Source organism: Arachis ipaensis, chromosome B9, assembly GCF_059453495.1.
Source record: "Arachis ipaensis isolate K30076 ecotype BB chromosome B9, ASM5945349v1, whole genome shotgun sequence".
Classification (NCBI taxonomy): Eukaryota; Viridiplantae; Streptophyta; class Magnoliopsida; order Fabales; family Fabaceae; genus Arachis; species Arachis ipaensis.
Window position 1 is genome coordinate 160313364 of NC_142444.1, and position 19548 is coordinate 160332911.

At 38.9% G+C, this 19548-nt stretch overlaps 3 protein-coding genes across 4 annotated transcripts; 1 reads left to right on the forward strand and 2 right to left on the reverse strand.

Annotated features, from left to right (window-relative positions):
• Nucleotides 1-3223: 3223 nt before the first annotated feature.
• LOC107618699 (uncharacterized) lies at nt 3224-7283 on the reverse strand. 2 transcript variants are annotated; one of them, XM_016320835.3, is made up of 3 exons: nt 7024-7184; nt 5692-5998; nt 3224-5035 (listed from the first exon to the last, which is right to left on the reverse strand). In XM_016320835.3, exon 3 carries the CDS (start codon nt 4880-4882, stop codon nt 3608-3610), a length of 1275 nt encoding a protein of 424 aa, XP_016176321.1. In that variant the 5' UTR covers nt 4883-5035; nt 5692-5998; nt 7024-7184; the 3' UTR covers nt 3224-3607. The 2 variants fall into 2 exon arrangements, with proteins under 2 accessions (XP_016176321.1, XP_016176320.1); XM_016320834.3 differs by lacking the exon at nt 5692-5998 and having other exon boundaries at nt 7024-7283.
• Nucleotides 7284-9278: 1995 nt separating this feature from the next.
• On the forward strand, nt 9279-10461 carry LOC107617503 (sec-independent protein translocase protein TATB, chloroplastic). Its single transcript, XM_016319269.3, has 4 exons — nt 9279-9622; nt 9698-9970; nt 10048-10116; nt 10193-10461. Exons 1-4 carry the CDS (start codon nt 9451-9453, stop codon nt 10261-10263), a joined length of 585 nt encoding a protein of 194 aa, XP_016174755.1. The 5' UTR covers nt 9279-9450; the 3' UTR covers nt 10264-10461.
• On the reverse strand, nt 10449-16838 carry EMB1691 (Methyltransferase MT-A70 family protein). The gene is made up of 6 exons (XM_016319268.3): nt 13794-16838; nt 13283-13366; nt 13061-13165; nt 12845-12953; nt 12041-12192; nt 10449-11150 (listed from the first exon to the last, which is right to left on the reverse strand). Exons 1-6 carry the CDS (start codon nt 16335-16337, stop codon nt 10710-10712), a joined length of 3435 nt encoding a protein of 1144 aa, XP_016174754.1. The 5' UTR covers nt 16338-16838; the 3' UTR covers nt 10449-10709.
• Between the last annotated feature and the right edge of the window lie 2710 nt (nt 16839-19548).

The window sequence follows — 19548 nt, forward strand, 5'->3', positions numbered from 1 at the left end:
TGGCCATCCCTACAACCAATACAGTATAGATGTAAGGTACCATCTCATGTAATTATAGACAACAACATAGCAATTGAAAATCTAACACTAACCCAAAAATTCTGAAAACATTCTAAGATGGAAAAACTGGTAATGAAATACCTCTGTTCTCTGTGGAGTAACGATGGTAAAATTATGGATAGTGGACAACGAGATGCATACAACAATGGTGGGCTACGGGTAGTGTGGACGGCGAGATGCAGACAATGGTGGTCTGCGGGTAGTGAAACAACGACTTGATTAAACTAGAGAAATGTCTCTGTTGCGGAATGGAAGTGCTCTAGTCTTCTTCTTCGATTTGGAATGGCAATGGTGACAACAATGGAGCTCTGCTAGGGCACAGAGAGGGTGTAAGGGTTTTTTTTCTATTTCTTAATAAAAAATGGGTTACACGTAGATAGATTTGGAGTGGTTTTGTTGCCACGTAGGTTTGGATATTAACGGACCAAGTGCGTAACCAAGGTCAGGGTATTTCTGGCACACGGAAGTCATCTTCCGTGGTTACAAGGTGAGTTTTCTTCTTCTATTGTTACATTTGTCAGTGTTTGTATCTTTCGTAGGTACAAATGGTCATTTACTCTATTTAATAGAGTCCTAAAAGGGAACACTATTCATGTCATGATCAAAGGGAATTCAATGCATCTAGAATAATAATTAAATTGCTTTATAACTATTTTTTATTGAAGTAATTCCTAATTTTTAAGAACATTACACAAATTTGTTAGTGTTGAGTTTAAAAAATTAAACTATGATTAAAATGATGGCTAAAAATTATTGAGTTATTTGTTTGTATGATTTTATTGTGTTTGTGTGTAAAAAATTAATTAATTTCCATTGGCTCAAGAAACATAAAAAATAAGCCCACACTAATACTCCAAATCTTGATCCAAAATGAAAAACGGCTGAACCAAGAAAAAGAAAACAAGCCACATGTTATGAGTAGAAAAGTAAATTAATTATAGCCTAATTAAATAAGCCCATCTTAATCAATAAACAAATTTAGCCTTGTACCAAAATTGACTGAAAACAAGTGGCTGTAGAAAGAAAAACAAAAAGGGCAAAATAAAAGAAACCAAGCCCAAGCGGAAAAGTAGGTTATGAAGAAAGCTTCTCTCTTGCTTTGGTCACGTCACTTCATCTTCCAAGAAAGAAAGAAAATGGAATGCACAGAGAGTAGGTTATGAAGAAAGGCAAAAGGATTTTTGCCAAAATAACTCCCATTCGATCATAGCACGTCAAAAGGAGATTTTTCCATTTATACTTCACCAAGGATTATTGAAGAAATCAACTAGGTCACAAGCACCATTCTGGATAATATGAAGAAGGTGAAGTCAATGTGCTCTGCTTGAAATCTACGATCAAGAAATAAACTTGGAGCCAAAACAAGAATGCACGGCTCAGATTTAAGATTCTTGAAGAAAAAGGTTGAAAGAGAAGATTGAAGGTATGGTTGCATGTCACTGCTTCTACTCTCTCTTTCCTCTATGAACGCTGCTGCTACATCTGTGTATTAGGAGAAGAGAATCAATATGTGCTGTAGAAGGTTTCAAACCCTGGAAGCTTCACTCCTCTATAATAGGGGTGAATAGCCAAGGATTGAGCAATGAGTGAGAGAATACGTTTGGGTTTCCATAGCTCTTGGAGCTGTTTATTCTTCTCTTTCATGGCTATCATTGAATATTTATTTTTCTCAGTCTAGTTTGTCTGTGTTTCATTAGTAAAAGACAAAAATGTGAGGTTTTGTAAGAAAAAGCCATTGAGTGAAAAAAGGCAGAAAGTTAAAACTTGGAGAAAAAATCATAGTTATCTCATAAATTATTTGTATGTATTTCTGTTTTGTTGTTATGATCCTGAGATGATTTCTTTACAAGTTGGGTTAGCACTTTACTGTTGAAAGTTAGGGTGAGTCCTAGTCAAGTTCAGGTTGGGATAGAATCTGGACTTGTTTTCTTGCAAATTGAGTTAGTATTTTGCGGTTAAAAGCTATGTTTGAGTACTAGTCAAATTCAGATTGGGTTTAGAATCTGGATTTGTCCCAAATAGGATTGGATAGATCTTAAGAAAGGAATTGGTGTTTGTAATCTGTTAAAAATATTGAAATTCCGTCACTGTTGTGATGGAGACTGGATGTAAGTTACATTGCACCTTATAGCTGAACCAGGATACATCTGATGTTCTACCTTCTTCCCTTCTATTTCTGTTACTCAGGAGACAAAAATAAAAATGTCTCTCAGTTGTTCACGAGACAAAAGTAAAAATATCTCCTAAGTACATTCGAGAAAGAAAAAGTAATACTCAGTAGAAAAAAGAAGCTAAGATTCAACCCCCCTTTTCTTAGCCATTGATAACCATCAATTGGTATCAGAGCTTGGTCTTAAAGAGATATTGAAATTCCGTCACTGTTGTGATGGAGACTGGATGTAGATTACATTGCACCTTGTAACTGAACCAGGATACATCTGAATGTTCTATCTTCTTCCCTTCTACTTTTCTGTTTCTGTTACTTAGGAGACAAAAATAATAATGTCTCTCAGTTGTTCACGAGACAAAAATAAAAATATCTCCTAAGTACGTTCGAGAAAGAAACAGTAATGCTCACCAGAAAAAGAAACCAAGATTTAACCCCCTTTATCTTAGCTACTGATAACTATTAGTTAGTGTACATGAAATATCTCAAGTGGCATGGGGTTTGTTAGTGCTTGTTGCTTGAGTACTATTATAAAAGGCTTTTGTCAGGCACTGAAGATGAGATCACCATAAAAGTTTAATCACTTTCGGTGGTAAGTGGTAACTGAATGAAAGGGGAACCCATCAACCCAACCTCTCATTAAAGGGAAACATTTTATGAAGTAGGGGAACCTTTTTGGGGGGACTTGAGAGACAAGACAAGAAGAAACACCCCCACCATAGTGCATGGCAATAGCAAACTACAAGGGTCCCTCTCTCCTGTCATCTGATCAAAATCTCCTTTTTTTTTTCTTTTTTAATTCAGTTTCCTTCTATGGATTGAAAAGAGATTTTGAATTGAAGCAACAAGCAGACGATGAGGCAGAACACCTTTGCAGCCTCTCAGTTTCAGCAGCATATTCCTAAAGAGGCAGAGATTATGTTAGCTGAAATCTAGTCTTTCCCATTTCAAAGCAATGATAAAGGGTACAAATATTGGGTGTAATCGGAGTCTGTATGGAAGAACCACGTAAAATACCAATTATTTTTATTCATAACAACGTAAGAACCCAAAATACAGGTTTCCCAGAAACAAGTGCCAGCAAAAGAAGAAAGAAAAAAGAAAATATACAAAAAAAGAGTTTGCTCATTATTGCACATGTGATGATACAATAAATCTTTGAATCCATAATACGAATACCTGTACCTTGCTATTTCTGTATACTTGCAAAGAAAGTAAAAGGTCTATCCAAATTTAGAATCCATTCTACTGGTCCCCCTACCAACTATTCATTCTCCCCTAGTATTCTACTTTTGGTTCTAACTCCGTAGAGAAATATAATAACCATTCATTTAGCACTATTTCCTCAAATGCACGAGAACTGCTTCCAAAACAGCTTCTTCAGTTGTTTTCTGGCTGCAGCATTGGAAAGAAAGCCCAACTGTTGCTTGATCTACCTTCCTTTCCAGCAACCTTCTTGTTAGTCCACCAATCAGAGCCACTGGCAACAACATCAGTAACCCCTTTTCTGCTGTCAAAATTGAACTCTTTGGAAGAATTAGAGGAGTTATGCTTTTCACAGCGACGCTCCTCTCCTTCTCCCGGAGCATTGACTGTCTGATCATCTGAAGGTTTCCCTGAACATAAAGCACAAGTATTGGAGTCTATTTGCATCCTTTCTTTGTCAACAGGGTGCTCACCCACTATACCTTGCGAAGACTGTGATGTGTTTCGCAGCAATGATCCTGCTTTATTTGCAAGACAACGTGCAACATCTTCCCCAGTAAATTCAAATGAAACTCTATGATCAACAATTGCTGGATTAGTTTGGCACCCATTCCCTGAGTTAGCAAGGGATGATGCCTCAGAAATCTGCTGTGAAGCTAGCTGAACAGGTGTCAGAGAGCCAGAACTCAACCTTGAATTTGAACCCGTCCCATCAGGTGTCAAACACCCAGAGCCAAGCTGTGAATCTAGTCTTGAACCATGTCCTGTAACATTTGGTGTCAAAGATCCCGAACCTAGTCTTGAACCATGCCCTGCAACATCTGGTGTCGCGGATCCTGAACCTAGTCTTGAACTCTGCCCGGCACCATCTGGTGTCAAGGATCCAGATCCAAGTCTCGAACTCCATTTACGACCTGTGAAGTGTTCAGAACTCAAGAACTTTGATGATTCCTCTTTATGGAACTCGAGAATTGGGTGTCTATCAGGGAAAGGGGTAGAGCTGCCAGAAGTTGAAATCACTGATCCAGGTGAGATGAGTTGGCCACCTGGGCTTCCAGGATATTGCTGATAAGAATGATAATCATAGTTGAACAATGCAAACTTGTGATTTCTACCACTGTTTTTATGAGCCAGGTCTAGAGAAGATGCCACCAATTGAGCAAATGGAACCTCAGGGGATGATGGTGTTGTCTGATGCACAGATTCAGGAGGCGGAGTAAAAGAAGCAGTAGATGGTTCAGTTGTGAAGTTAGAAAACACAGGTGGTGAGACTAACTGGGTCTCATAGGCATAAGGACCAATGGTAAAGATAGATGCAGGTCCACCAGAAGAAAATGCATTTGCAGATAGAGAGGAGAGTGAGAGCGGCCCAGCTGGTGACTGAATAGCAGATGAAGGATTGGATTGGAAAACAGATGCAGGAGAAGAGGGAGGCACAGCAAATGGCATTACTACGGCAGTTGAAGAATTTGGTGCAGTAGGAGCAGCTTGTCCTGATGGTGCAACAGGTTCAGGAACATTGACAGCATGGCCAATTCTCTTGCTGGTTTTATGAGATCCAAAACACCAATATGAGCTCCAACAGCTTCCCCAGTGTTTTTTCTGCAGTCAATAAAGAAACAGACCTAAGTAGGAAGTTGGAATCATAACATCATCTGTACACACTACTTATAATCTGCTATTTTTAAACAATGCAAATTTTACTGCTTTAGTCTCTGTTGATTTTTGTCCCCAAATTTTAGTTTTTTTTTTTTTCTAATTTATTTTCATTCCATGTTAAATGATCCAGACAATAAATACCTTTTATTTAATAGATAGTCTTAAGCAAAATTCTTCCAATCAATTGAAAGCATGAAGCTGAGATTGAAGAAAATGGATACTTCCAACACAATTAAAACTAGTGAAAATTTTGGACAAGAGTATTTCAGCAGAAATGAAGAGACATTGCTTAAGATAAGCAACATAAATAGGAACACTAAACAGAGAAGAACCACTGTCGACAGGGATTCAGCTTTCAGGGGGGGAGAAGTTTTGGAGCTAGGACACAGAGAAGGAAAGTAGTCACCACAGATAAGAGGCCAGGTTATTCAAATTTGGTAAAGCATCCCATAAAACTAAAGTCTTTATTTTGTAAAAGGGGATCAGATTACTTTGTTTCATAATTCATGAAATTGGTTTGGATTGATCAGATTGGCACCTCTTAGAACTGTTATTATGCTTATGCCTAATTAACAGAGTTATGAGCATCAAGTACGTACACTTCAGGAATCTATAACTTGTTGCCTTCAACAATTTACTACTGTAACTACATGGTGCCTCTTGTTCAGGCTTATGTTATCACCATACCCGTTGTAGGGGAAGCAGCAGAATGATTCCCATTTACAACATCAAAGGTACTGAATAGTATATTGTAGCACTTTGAATCAGTAACCAAGGATCAATAAGCATCCCAAACAGCCAAACCCACATCTGTATACTGACTTTTTGACAGCATATGGGAGGAACAAACGTCAGCAATCATCAGTAAAAGGTAATGATTGACGCCTTCAATACAAAGTGCATCCGCTGTATCAGACAATTACATTAATTACAAAATCTAAATTAAAATCCATCCTGATCTGCAACGCTGAACATTGCAAACTAAATTTTAAACCCAGTATGATCAGCACTAGGATGTCCTTGGCTCCAAATTGCAAACATTAAACCAAATCAGCTATCTACCCCTACAACTACAACGTGGTATGCTTTTCTAAGCTAAGAGTCAGCGACCTACCAAGAAAGTGTAGCCATAAGCTTAACTACATTTACTCGATGTGTATAAAAAGGTCTTAAGCATGGATTAAAAACATGCAGTGTGTTTGATCGGAAGCAGAGAACACTGAGTGAGTCAGATCCAGGGACCACACTACACCGTGGTATTCAAATCTGCCTAAGAACTATAGACACAGAACCCTGAATCAAATTCAAAAATATTACGGGAGGCAAGGGCAAGAGAGTTTGCAGAAGCACCGAAACAAGTTGCAATGTCAAGTTTTGTTCTCCGCGGATATATATACATTTATCCTTCCCTTAATATATCTACTACTCAAAGAAAAGCATGGCTTGAATAACAGCAGTTCAGCAAACCCAGTAGGCTAACACAGAATATCAAGCAGGCTTACAAGTATGCAATATTCATCAATGGAATCGAATCTCCAATACAGAGGTAAATCAATCACAATGCACAGGGGTTAGGGGAAAAACTGTTCACGAAAATTAAGCTCGTATGGTCAATCTAAGAACATGATCATTCCATCACTTGCAAATTAGGAAAACCAGAATTCAATTGAAAAAAAAAAAAAAAGATCTGCTTTCAAAACCAGCAAGATCCAAACACCAAGTCCCTGACTTTTCCAACTTTTTAAGATATACATGACAAGGAACAGTGTGAAATGGAATTAACTAAAGAGAGAAAATAGAAAAAGTGAGCTAGAAAAAAGTGATTAAAAAGATTTCAGCGGCGTAAGACCATAAGGTCAATAAAGAGTAGAGCTCCTAAAAAGAAAGAAAAAGCATGCATGTATACAGATTACAGAGAGTGAGAAATGGACCGGAAGAGAGGGAGGTTGTGGTCTGGATTCGGCGGAGAAGATGACGGAAGCGGCGGCAATGACGGTGTCCCGGGTGGTATTGGTGACGTCAGCCATGAGGATTACGCGATGAGCGGATGGATGCAGAATTTCCGGCGTGATGGCATCGAATTGAATTGAATGCTTCGTGTGTTGTGTTTGGGGCTTATTTACTTATTGCATCACTATTCACTTTCACCAACACCATTCATGGTAAAATTTTGAGTGCCACTCTTCTTTACTTATAATTATTGTATTTTCCCATTTTGGTACATTAATATTCAATGAGTAACTACTAACTAGTAGTAAAGTAAAGTGGTTATTATTACTTATATTAGAATTAGAATGAGATTCTCGTGAAGTGGGTGCACGTGTGGTGCGGAGATCCAATTGGAATGGGGTATCGTGCTTAACTAACCCTCGTGTGCCTGTGACCTGTGAGATTGTGACACACACACCTCAACGCAACTCTATCTTATTTTAAACTTGCACGGGTGCCACACTCTCACTTTTTACTCATTCATTCTCCGTCTCTTTAATTCATACCTTTTTCCCCTCACTCATAATATTCATCTTTTCCTTTTCCCTTCACATTTACCAACACAAACTTTCACTAACATTAACCTAAAGTTCATTGGATTGTTAGATTTTGCAATATAATACTCTAGTAGCCAAACTAACACCGAACAAAGGTATCAACTATATATTGAAGATTTTATTCACTAAAATATTCATGTAATTATATATCACAATTCACAAGAAAAGAGGCATTCACACACTTGAAATCAAAAATTGAGACCCCTCATAATTCATAATATATAGAGTGTGCTCTAATAAGTACTTAATGGGATTTTTTCACTTTATAGTAGCTAGTTAAAGGAAGTAACACCCTAATAAAAAATAATTGACTTTGACGGACTGAAAAAAAATCATTATTGATTGGCGGGTCCATTACCATTAGGTGGAGGAAAACTAAATCAAACAATTGACAAGATGGCGTGATAGCCCTCAGCATATGGTCCTACAAGTCAAAAGCCAAGGAAGCAAAGCACATGCCCCAATTTAACAAGTAGGTGGTGTGGTTCATTTACACAATTTTAAATAGTACCAAATAAAATCGTTTGTTTTTAGGATCAAGATTCTTCTTTATCTTCCCTCTCTTCCATGTCCTCTAGAGGTAAACAAAATGTACTACTCATACTTGTTTAGTTGTTTATATCTATAATTATTGTCCCTATCGATAAACAAAATTAATTTACAGTGAAAATTATTTCTCCTAGATACTTTTCTATATTGATGTATCTTTTTCCTATTACCTATATCTTTTTTCGCATGTCTCTTTATTAACAACATTATCTAGGACCTTTATTGAATTCGAGCACTCTGGCCCATGGCCCTAATTAAAATATCTTTAAATAAATCTATATGAATATGAAGAAGTCGTAGTCCTACAAAAAGAAAAATAAACTATATGAAGATGTTCTCGTTGTCTATTTTTTAAGATCATGTGGTGCCATTAGATCTATGATGGTTGAATTCACACAAAACGCGTACACACTCATAAAATATATACATTTAATAAAATGACAGTAACACTTAACATATATTATTAAATCATATAGTTAATACTATTGAATAACTGTTACCAGTTCATTATTTATGTCTATTCAAAATAAGTTCAATCCACCTAAGTGGCAGCATTCATGATCTTAGGCACGATAATGAATTAATGATACACGTTAATTAGAAGCGAAACCTGAACAAAGACCTGACCAGGATCCATCGAAAATGCAATAGAAGACGTTTCTAAATAAAGGCATTATCATCACCATACTTCATTTCTTTATCAAACATAAACCGTTTGTATTTTGCATAAGAAACTCTCCAATTTTCCCCCACGTATAGAGTAATATCTAAATTCGTCTATAAAAAATTATTTAGTTGAATAATACTTTAATATTTAATAAATTTTAATTACTCTATTAACAAATCACATCTCACATCATATTTTGATTATTTTCCACCAATAAAAATTTCCTACAGAAAGCGGTAGTTTTTTTTTTTTGGATTTGTTCTGAGCCTTTTTTGTTGGGAGGCTTTTCCCTTTGCCAACAAAAAAAAAAGAATTCCCAACAAAAAAAAAAGAAAATAAATGAAAGGTAAAGCCCATAGCTTTACAAAGTAGTGCTTCGTGATGGGCTTTTTTAAGTGTAACATGTTGGGGGCTGAAGGATACTGTAGAGTGTAGACAAAAAAGAAAGAAAGTAAAGTAATATTTATGATAAGCACCTGGCAATTAAGAAGGCTAATTGGGTAATAAGAACATAGGGAAGACAGTTAATTTGAGTTTGAGCAGTGGATTGGAGATAGGATTGTGGTAAAGAAAGACATCGTTGGTTGTTGGGGCAGATGGCAATGGCTTCTCCACTTTCCACTTCAAGCGTGTTGTGCTGGAAATTGAAGGGCACAGGTAGTGGCGCAGTCGCAGTGTGTGCGAAGTCGAATTTGGTGGATTTGTCACGATGGTGTGGTTTGAAGCATGTGGGCATGTCAGCTACGGCGAAGCCCCTTGTTATGAGAGGTGAATAGAAGAATAGAATAGGGTCCTTCCTTTGCTTTTGAGAGAGAGCGTGATGTTGGTTGATTTGATTTTCAGGTAAAAAAGGCAAGGTGGTGTACGCGTCTCTGTTTGGAGTTGGAGCTCCTGAAGCGCTGGTTATTGGGGTGGTTGCTCTATTGGTTTTCGGTCCAAAAGGTCTTGCGGAGGTTGCTCGAAATCTGGGCAAAACGCTTCGTGCATTCCAACCCACAATTAGAGAACTTCAGGATGTTTCCAGGGAGTTTAAGACCACACTGGAACGGGAGATCGGTCTTGACGACATTTCAACTCCACCAAAACAGACCACCTACAATTCTACTCTTGACCCTAGTTAGTCTTTCTTTTCTTTTCTTTTCTTTTTCATTCTATTCAATTCACTTGCAAATGATGCGATTCTGATAATGCAGATGGCACAAGAGATCCAAGCAAAGCCTACAGCTCTGAGGAGTCTAAAGAAGCCATCCTGCCTCCTCCTGGTTAGTCCTTTTTGCTCACTTTTTCATCCTTTATAATCGCCAGCTGCCTCCTTTACCATCATTCTTTATCAAACAGCAACTGCTACGGAGCCACAGTCTCAGAAGCCAGAAACTGACAACTCGCCTCTCGATTCTTCAAGTCAATAGTCATGGGAACAAATGTCAAGGTCGAGCAATTTTGTTACCTCGTTAGAATTGTGTAAAACCATGTTCTCTTGTTTTATCGGAATCTGTTCTAGTTAATGACTTTACTTGCCAATGTATTCTTACGCCATACAAGCAAAACACAACGCTGGTGTTTAAAATGAATTTAAATTATAAATCCTTTGGGGTTTGAACTGAGAAGTTCATCGGTCATGCTGTTGATCTACCTTTGCTATAGGAGGCACATGAATTCAAATTACAATTCTCTTAAATGATACAAAAAATGTTACTACTTCTACAGTAATCCAACTTGACTTTTCCTTTTTAACATCGCAATAGAAAAAAGCTAACCAAAAGAATTAAACGACAATAAATGCGAAAAATTTTCCCATTAAATTGGCGGGGACAAAAAAATTTGCAGGAGACATCAACATGCAACTTATGGTATGCTACAACATATTCATTTGTCTGTATGGTTCAAAATCTAGATAGCCTGCTGTTGCTGGTGCGTGAAACCCATACATGATATCACATGCTTTATCATCTGGAGGCATTACAGAGCCTTCGCGCCCCTTAAAGCCCTCCAGAGGTGAACCCCAAGGGGCTGGAGTAGAAGGGTTGGAGCTGGACGCATCTTGGCTTGTGCCCAGCACGGTCGGATTCTGCGGGGAATTGCCAGCAGCCCTTCTGTTTGACACACTTGGGGTCGTCAATGAAATTGGTCCAGATTGCTGCTGCATTTGTTGCTGATTCTTCATTGGTGACTTGGGCCTAAGAGCCTCTATATCAGGAGTAGTCACCACCAAATGAGGTGCCTCCGGAGGTGGATTTCTTCCTCCACCCCCCAGCCAAACTTTTCCATCTTTGTCGGCAAAGTTCTTGACATATGCCTGAATAATCCGAATTCAATTAGTGGGGTTTAACCAGTCAACCAGAAAATCAGCATCAAATAATGAAGACAATGAACATAATTAGAGTGCGTACCAAAAAAAAAACGGAGACACAGGAGAAAATTAAGAAAATAAGTCCTATTGTGATTTGAACAAAAGAATAAGGTCAACGGGCTTCAGAAACTCCTCACTGAAAGAAACTCGAGTTTCTTTCATTGGAAAAGCGGCAAGAATGATGTCAAACATAAAACCAAACCTATAAATTAGCATCTAATAAACAATTAACTCAGTCGGATGGCAGCCAAACTCTGGTTAATTTAATTTAAGATACCCTTGCTTGTATGTCATAATTGCGGAGCTCTACTTATGCTAGTGAAATAATGAGGAAATGAAAGAAAATTTTCCAGCTTATTGATTTAACTAGAAATCTCAGGTCCCTAAAAGCCAGTATCTCACATCAAATTCCCTCAGCCTCTCTTCACTTGGTGCACCAACAAACTTATTCCCATAAATTCTATACAACTTTCAAGTATCATATAGAAAATACGGCTGCTATAGGGATGAGCTATTTGATATTAGCCTCTTGTAACAGGACTATTACACATATATTGATCCACCCACTGAACAACAATTCATGTGGTTTAGAGCCTCAACCCAAAATAACTCGAATATAAATAGAGGATTAATGGCAAACATTTATTTCCAGAATTCAGCCTATAACAATTAAAGAGATGGCTCTTATCAGAAGAAAAAGTCAATATTCTCCAACAACAAATTGATGGTACAAAATTGTCTAAACCTCTACACAAAGGAATAATGCAATACTCTGAAAAGGGAGATAGGAAGAATCAACTTAAATGTCATGAAAGTAAAGTAGCTTCTTATATTACCTCTTTATTGAAATTTGAAGAAGAAAGTTCTTTACCAACAGTCAGCCAACCAGATCGGATATTATGGTCTTCACCAAATAGTTCTAGCCTCCTCCTTCCAAGGGCAAAGTGTTCAATAATCCTATACATATCTTCAGGCTTTTGTGTAGATCCTACAAATATATCAGCAAGTATTTAAAGAGAATACCATCTTAATAAACCACACAAAAACACAAGAACAATTAAGGCAGATATAAGGAATCATGGATGTCATGGTGAAACTGTTTTCATACTTCAGTTTTCCAGATAAAGTATGCAATTTTTTAGTTGAAGAGCTACATTTCAAAGTACAGGCAAGTTGCTTGACTCCATATCAAGACAACATGGATCCACCAGTCTGTTTGAAGCATCAAGCAATTAAAAAAAAAAGAGTGGGGGGAAGGGGGCGAAACAAACAACCTAAAGATCTCGTCCACTTAATATAACCTCACATCCTATGAGTATAATACAGGGCTACAATTCTCATAAGACAGGTTTTCTCAGCGTAATAGACTGCAAACTGAAGAAATAATTCATTAAATAAAGGCAGTAGGATCAAAATATCCTCATTTGAATTCCCACGCTCATATATTAGGGATCCTATTCGATATGTGAAATGGTAAGTCAGTTACATCTTGTTTCAATTCTTGCTGTTATTGCAGCTTATGCCTATTTCATCTTTGGATCAAATGTTTACTAAAACAAAGTGAGATAAAGATAACATGGTAAAGTATATTCAAGGATAAGACAACTAAGAATTTTATTAGTGCAACTGAAAATACCAACCATAGGGAGGTTCTTCAGCAATAATTACATCCGTGTCAATGTTAGCATGAATTATATGCCCATCCGTACTTCGGCGAACAGTTCCTTTTATGCCCATCAAGCAATGTTCCTTCACCATAACAAAGTAATAAAGGTTTAAGAAATACCATTGTATTTACTTAGTATTAGTACTAATGTAGCTCAGAAGTGAAGCTAATGAGACAAATTTCAATTGACCTTTGAATGCTGAAATAAAGTATGTGAATCATGTCGCAGTCCTGGGGTTGCATTGTTTTTATTTGTCTTTACCCAACATATATCTTCACACCTACGAAATCCCCACTGTTGAAACCCAGCCCAAACCCCATAAAGAAACAGTTAAAGAGAAATACTAGTCATAAATAGGACATGATAAGAAAACAAAATCTTGTAGGCCATTCCAACTTCCAGATTCTTTACCTTCTTGAGACATTGACGGCCTTGTTCAAGGCCTACACCGTCGCCCACCCAAAGGAAGATGAAAGAAGGTGTATCTGCTATGGCCTTAAGAAAGGAGAAAACAAATGAGATGTCAAATTCAAAAGATAACAGCACTATGCATTTATAAAATGATAGTAGCATTATATACTAATAACAACATAATTATTTTCTTTTCTGAAAAAAAGGGTAAAAAGTTCATGAAAAAAACTAACTTCTAAAGCAACTTTGATAAATCACAAGTATGATCAAAACCACTTTTTTTTTAATTATTTTTTTAAACAAATAAAAAAAAAGAAGAAAAAAATAGTAGTAAAGGTTAACAAAATCTTCTCCACATGCACTCTTATCCTTCAGTTGCAGTAAAGGGTACAAAAATGATTATGTGAACCAGGTCATTCACCAAGTTATCAGCACAGAAATCCAAGCAGAATGAAAATGCTTTGAAATATTCATAAAAAAGAATATGAAGTGCAAACAGATCTTAGTTTACCTCAATCTTGAGATTCATTATTTCTTCAAATGTCCAGTATTCAGTATGGTCAGCAACACCAGGGGCACGGTGCACATACTCCTCCCATGGGGGATCTACAAGGATGACGTCGAACTTTGTTCCAAAGAAATCTGGAGACAGTTCAAAGTCCTTCAGGTCACACTTGTAATACATTGGAGCAGAGGCAGATTTTTCCACAATCTCATCCTTTTTCTGTATAAGCTCCCTAAGTTTTGGGTAGTCCTCAACGACATTTGTGAGCTCAAGCTCCCTAATAAAATTCTGTGGGCGCTTACCAGTATCAACAAAGTTTTGAGAATAGTCATTCTGCTCACCTCTGGAAGGAGCTTTACCAAGAGGCCCACTGCCTTTAGAAGGAACCCATCCCCCTGGAGTTTTATCAGGTGGTGTTCCTCTACCCATTGGTCCTGTAGGATTAAAACCAGGACTAGCAATGTTCGGTGGCATTCCCCTTCCAGTGCCCGATTGATTATAAAACATTGCAGGATTTGGTGGATTCCCCATGTTAGCAGCAGGAAATCTTGGGGCCGATGGTCCTGGGGGAACAGGAGACACTGAAGGTGGAACACCCATTATATTCATATCAACACCTCGAGCTCCAGGCCAAACAGCTGGATTAAATGGTGACATGAACGGTGAAATTGGAGGACCGGGAGCAGGTGATATACCATGGGGAAGAGGCTGCATTGGCCCAGGTGGAGGCAAGCCAAGAGGTCCATAGGGTGATCCCATCATTGGCAATGGCATTCCGACCTGCTGGTTGTCTCTCCCAGTAGGCCTAATCCTTCCTCCTCTGCCACCCCTGTTCCCTTTCATTCCTTGCGGAACAGCTCTGTTGAAGGACCCAGACTCTATGCTTCCATATGGAAGCTGAGAACCACCACTACTAGAACTTGGTCCACCACTACTGCGACCAGATACACTGCCTTTCTGACCTCTTCCTCTTCCCCCATGAGAATCATAGTCATCATCAGCATACCTCTCTTTTGGATCTTCACCAGGTAAATCACTCTTTCTACCTCTTTCTTCCTGTTGATATGCCCAGTCTTCATCATTAGCACCTGATTTGGAATTGTATGGTGGATTAGCTTCAGCTCTCCCTTTCACATGGTCAAAGGACTTGGTTTGGATCTCTATCACATCATAATTGTCATTCGAGATTCCATACTTCGATGATGTTTTGACAGCTTCCCCCCTGTTTATATCCTTTCTACCACCAGATCTGCCATGAGGCCTTTCACTGTCATGCCTGTCATAACCATGTCTAGGCAAATCCCATTCTCTGTTCTGATCGATACCACTATCATCATTTGGAGGCCTCCTCTTCCAACTTTCTTTAGAACTTTCCCTATCCTTCTTCCTATCACCCCACGAATCATCTTTTCCTTTGGATCTGTCATCCTTATAGCCATCACTTTCAAGTTCCTTTCTTTTAAAGCTACCACTTCTTTCGCAATCCATCTCTGAGTTCTCCAAATCTTGATGGCGTTTACCGCTCCTCTCAGGTGTCTTCAATCTGTTCGAGCTCCCTGTTTCTCTACTACTTTTATCCCTATCCCTAACCCTCACATTTCCATCCTCATCTGCATTTGAAGGCCTATCCCAGCTTTCCGCTGCATCATAACCAGTGGGCGATCTCTGGCGCCTAGGCTTCTCAATTCTATCCTTGTCCTCATGACAAACATCTACAGAACCCGACCTCCCTTTACTCTTACCTCTTTCAGAAGCAGCTCTTCTATCCTCTTTGCTATTAGATTTCACAACTTTCTCGCCACCAGAATCCGCTCCCCTACCTTTACTCTCTCCATGCTCATTCCTACCAGATCCACTCCTCTCCCTAGAACTCTCGCGCTTACTCTCAGAACCCTTACCACTTCTGGAATCAACTTTTTCAGAATAGCCATCCTCTGCTCTCCGACCAGGATCCACTTCATCCCATTTTCTCCTAGAACTCTTCGCCTGCTCCGAAGACCCTTGCCCCTTCTCCCTGCCACCATCACCCTTCTCTGAATACCTGTAATCCTTATCAACCTTATCATTCTCCTCGCCACCACGAGACCTATCCTCTCTACCCCTACTACTCCTGCTCAAAGAACCATCATGCTCTGAATGCTTGGAGGAAGAACCCTTCCTTCCAGCCTTACCATCCCCTCCTCCGCCGCCACCATCCAATTCTCCATCCTCATACCAGCTGCTGAGCTTCTCCAAAGTGCTCTCCTCCTGCCTCTTCTTTAACTGCTTCGAAGACCGTGCCTCCTTCCGCGTCGCCGAATCATAATCGTGATTCTCATCACTATCGGCCCTGCTGGAGCCACTGGACCTCTTCCTCGTCTCCACCCTGTCGCTGTAACTACTCCTCCTCCTGCCACTTCCGTCGGAAGCTGCCGCAGCCTCTTCAACATCGTCACCATTACCGTTTCCGTACCTCCTAGACCTACTGGACCTATGCTTTTTCCTATCGCTAATTTCCCAGTCGTCTTCTTCTCCTACCACTCTCTCGCTCTTCGCCTCGGGTGAATCCATTTACGCCCCCAAAAAACGGGGAAAGCGAAAAACTAAACCTAATCAAAACTGAAATTTTGCTCTGAAACAATTCAGATGTGAAAACCTAGCTCGCGGTGATTGCGCATCCAGAAATCAAAAAGAGAGAAACCAAGCTCGTGGTTGATTCGCCCCAAATTACTAGCCCGGTGGGTTTTGGATGTTTATGATTTTTCGGTGGAGAAGAAAAAAAAGATTTTTTTTTCCCTTTCGTTTGTGGTGGAAGGGGGGTTGGCTGAAAATTGGCGAGGGAAAAAAGAGAAAAACAAAAAAAAAGGGTTACCGTTACCGGCGAAGGGTGAAGGAAGGAAAATAGAATCAGCGAGAGTGGCACCGACTCACCGGCGCTTGTGGCAGAAAGAATAAGAGAAAGGAAGAGAGGGATTGAGGGGGGAGCTTCTCACTTCTCAGCGACGAAACGGTGTCGTCGTCGTATGGTCCCAAGTTGGCGCACCCAGCTGTGTGAAAGTGGTAAAACGCGACGAAGGTTTTGGGCTCGGGTCGGTTCGGGTTATGGAGTTATGCATGAATAAACTTGAGTTGTTTGCACCACAAGGCTTGGTTGAGTGGCAATTATGTTTGCCTTGTTAGGAGGTGCATCGGGTTCAAATTCCAGCTGAGGTTAGTTGTTGTTTAAAAACTATAGTACTCATGGTAGTGTGTGTGAGTATGTTGTGTAGGTGTGTGAAACATGAGTGTAATGCTCAGTATTAAAGCTGTCCAATCCGCTTGATAAAAAAAAAAAAAAACTTGAGTTGTTTATGTTACTGTTACCAAAATATTATCAGTAAAAGCTTCGCCAGCAACATCAATTGCTGCCGCCAGAGTATCGGACTACACCATTCTACGTCCCGCCAACCTCGACCCCAATGACCATTTGTTAGACTTTCAGGATTTCATGAAGCTTATGACCATCAACAACGATGATGATCTTTGAGATGTTCGTGTGGGAGAAGGAGAACACGAAGGCTTTATCGTCATCGTCAAGTATCACTCCAAAGGATTTGTAACGAATGCTGCAGCAGCTTGATCTTGAAAGTTCATATGATGATTGCATCACCATGATTGCTGCCTTCGAATCTTAATTAATTATTTTTTCGTCTTACATTATTATTGAATATTCAATTCACTAGATATGTAGATAGTTATTTTAATTCTTAATTGGATGGTTATTTTGTTCGATTCAATTTAAGTATATACAATTAACAAATGCTAGATAGTCATTTCACTAAGTAGTCGGATAATTATATTAATAACTACGTAGATGGTTATTCGATTACCAGTGAAGGAACTTCTAATGCCAGAGAGGTAGAATGATTGATAAGAATGGAGTAACAGTTGGGAGAGAAGAGGATATTTGAATAAATTCTATTAGTAAATTAGGGTTGGGATGATTAATTTTTTGAAATAATTACGTAATTTTTTTCATGCAATAAGTCAAATTTAAAACTCATTATATTTCTCATTGTCTCTCTAATGGAGTCCACTAACTAAACACAAGTGCCTACTAATTTTTAATGTTGTCCATAATACGGGTTGCCTCAGTTTATCTATATTCGGGATTCATGTTTTTTTTTTTTCGTAACTAAACATAACACAAAGAAAAAGGACCTAAGAGAAAGAGTATTACTCCTCTCTAATAATAATGTCTAAATTATTTGGGGGCAGCAACCACTCTAGATACACCTGCTTGTTTAAAGCAGCAGTCTTAGCCATTAAATCAGCCGCTCTGTTTGTTGTGCGCTGGATGAACACTAAAGTAGCTGTCCAATTAAGTTGGAGCATCTCTTTGATTTTGTCAAGCAGATCAGAGTCATTCCTAATCATGCTAGTTGTGTCTCGCAAAACAAGAAGAAACGCATCAAGATTATCAGTTTCACATATGACCTCTTTGCACTTGCAATCCCAATCCATAACAAGCCCTCTCCAAATAGCATGAAACTCACAACAGAGAACACTAGAAAGATGTATACTAGCAGAACAACCTTTTATCCAAATTCTCATGCTGTCTTTAATAATACACCCAAAGCCAGCTAATTGCTCATTTTCGAAAACGCTTACATCGCAGTTCACTTTACAGACATGCATTAGAGGTGGTTCCCAGTTATATTGCAAAGAGGAAGGAATAATATGTTTTTGGGTGGTAACGACATTGGAGAAATCTCGAGCAGCATGTTTAACCAAGTGAACAATTTTCTACTTATTTCATGGATCATCTTGATGGAAGATGTCATTGTTCCTATCCCTCCAAATCCACCAAAAGGCCGTTGCAAAGAGGAACTCATTTTTGTTGAGGTTAGAACGAATTCAAGATACAAAATCCAAACTAGAGTCCATAGCGGTCATTCCCAAGTTTAAGCTAATCCAAATCTGACGAGCTTTTTGGCAAGTCCTAAAGTAATGGTTAATATCCTATAGAGCAAGATAACTTCTCTGACAAAAATCAGAAGTAGTAAGACCTCTTTGAAACCAGTAACTAGCTGTGAAAATTTCTTTGTTGAGGTAAAGCCAGAGCAGACACTTTATCTTTTTCGGTATTCTCAAGCGCCAAAGCCAAAGCCAATTTTCATTATCATTCCAGCCAAATTTCTTCTTCAATAGCCATTCATACCCGCTTCTAGTCGAGTAGGTGAGAGTATCTGAGTTTGTCCAAAACCAACTTGTTTTATCTCCTACCTGTTTGATAGGATCAAAGAGCATCAAATCAAGTTTAACTTCTTCCGAAATCATTGTGCAAAGAATATCTCACCGCCAATGTTCATGGTGCCAAACATCTTCTAACTTCAAGTGAGAATCAGAAATGTGCACAAAAGGAACTGTTCCAGGGCTTACCTAAAACCGGATGATTGTGTTTGAATGAAAGGCCCAAACGTTGAAGGAGGGTGGTCTCCGAGCTGTTACTGCCTGGGAGCCACCGTTCGAGTTGTATGTTTTGAGGAATGGGGGGTGGCACCTGTAAAGACACTCCGATGCATAAGTCAGCAAGGGGTTAAGCAGGTTTAAAATGTATTGGAACTTGAATATACATGAGGGGTGTCAGTGTATTTATAGGTGAGGAGCTAATAACCACCGTTGGAGTAGTTCCACTAATAATGGTAGATAACCGTCCCCTTTTTCTAGGGGTTGTTATGATCTCTTTTCTAGAAATGGGTGAGAGATATTATGGGAAGTTATAACTCCTTCAAGAGAAGTT

Excerpts from the sequence above, each read along its gene's own strand:
- LOC107618699 (XM_016320834.3), bottom strand. The coding sequence starts at position 7,119 with ATGGCTGACGTCACCAATACCACCCGGGACACCGTCATTGCCGCCGCT. Across the intron at positions 5,036-7,023 it reads CACAACCTCCCTCTCTTCCG|AAAAAACACTGGGGAAGCTG; the intron begins GTCCATTTCTCA and ends TATTGACTGCAG.
- LOC107617503 (XM_016319269.3), top strand. The coding sequence starts at position 9,451 with ATGGCAATGGCTTCTCCACTTTCCACTTCAAGCGTGTTGTGCTGGAAA. Across the intron at positions 9,623-9,697 it reads GAAGCCCCTTGTTATGAGAG|GTAAAAAAGGCAAGGTGGTG; the intron begins GTGAATAGAAGA and ends TTTGATTTTCAG. Across the intron at positions 9,971-10,047 it reads CAATTCTACTCTTGACCCTA|ATGGCACAAGAGATCCAAGC; the intron begins GTTAGTCTTTCT and ends CTGATAATGCAG.
- EMB1691 (XM_016319268.3), bottom strand. The coding sequence starts at position 16,337 with ATGGATTCACCCGAGGCGAAGAGCGAGAGAGTGGTAGGAGAAGAAGAC. Across the intron at positions 13,166-13,282 it reads GCCGTCAATGTCTCAAGAAG|TGGGGATTTCGTAGGTGTGA; the intron begins GTAAAGAATCTG and ends GGGTTTCAACAG. Across the intron at positions 12,193-12,844 it reads TGCTGAAGAACCTCCCTATG|GATCTACACAAAAGCCTGAA; the intron begins GTTGGTATTTTC and ends ATATATTTGTAG.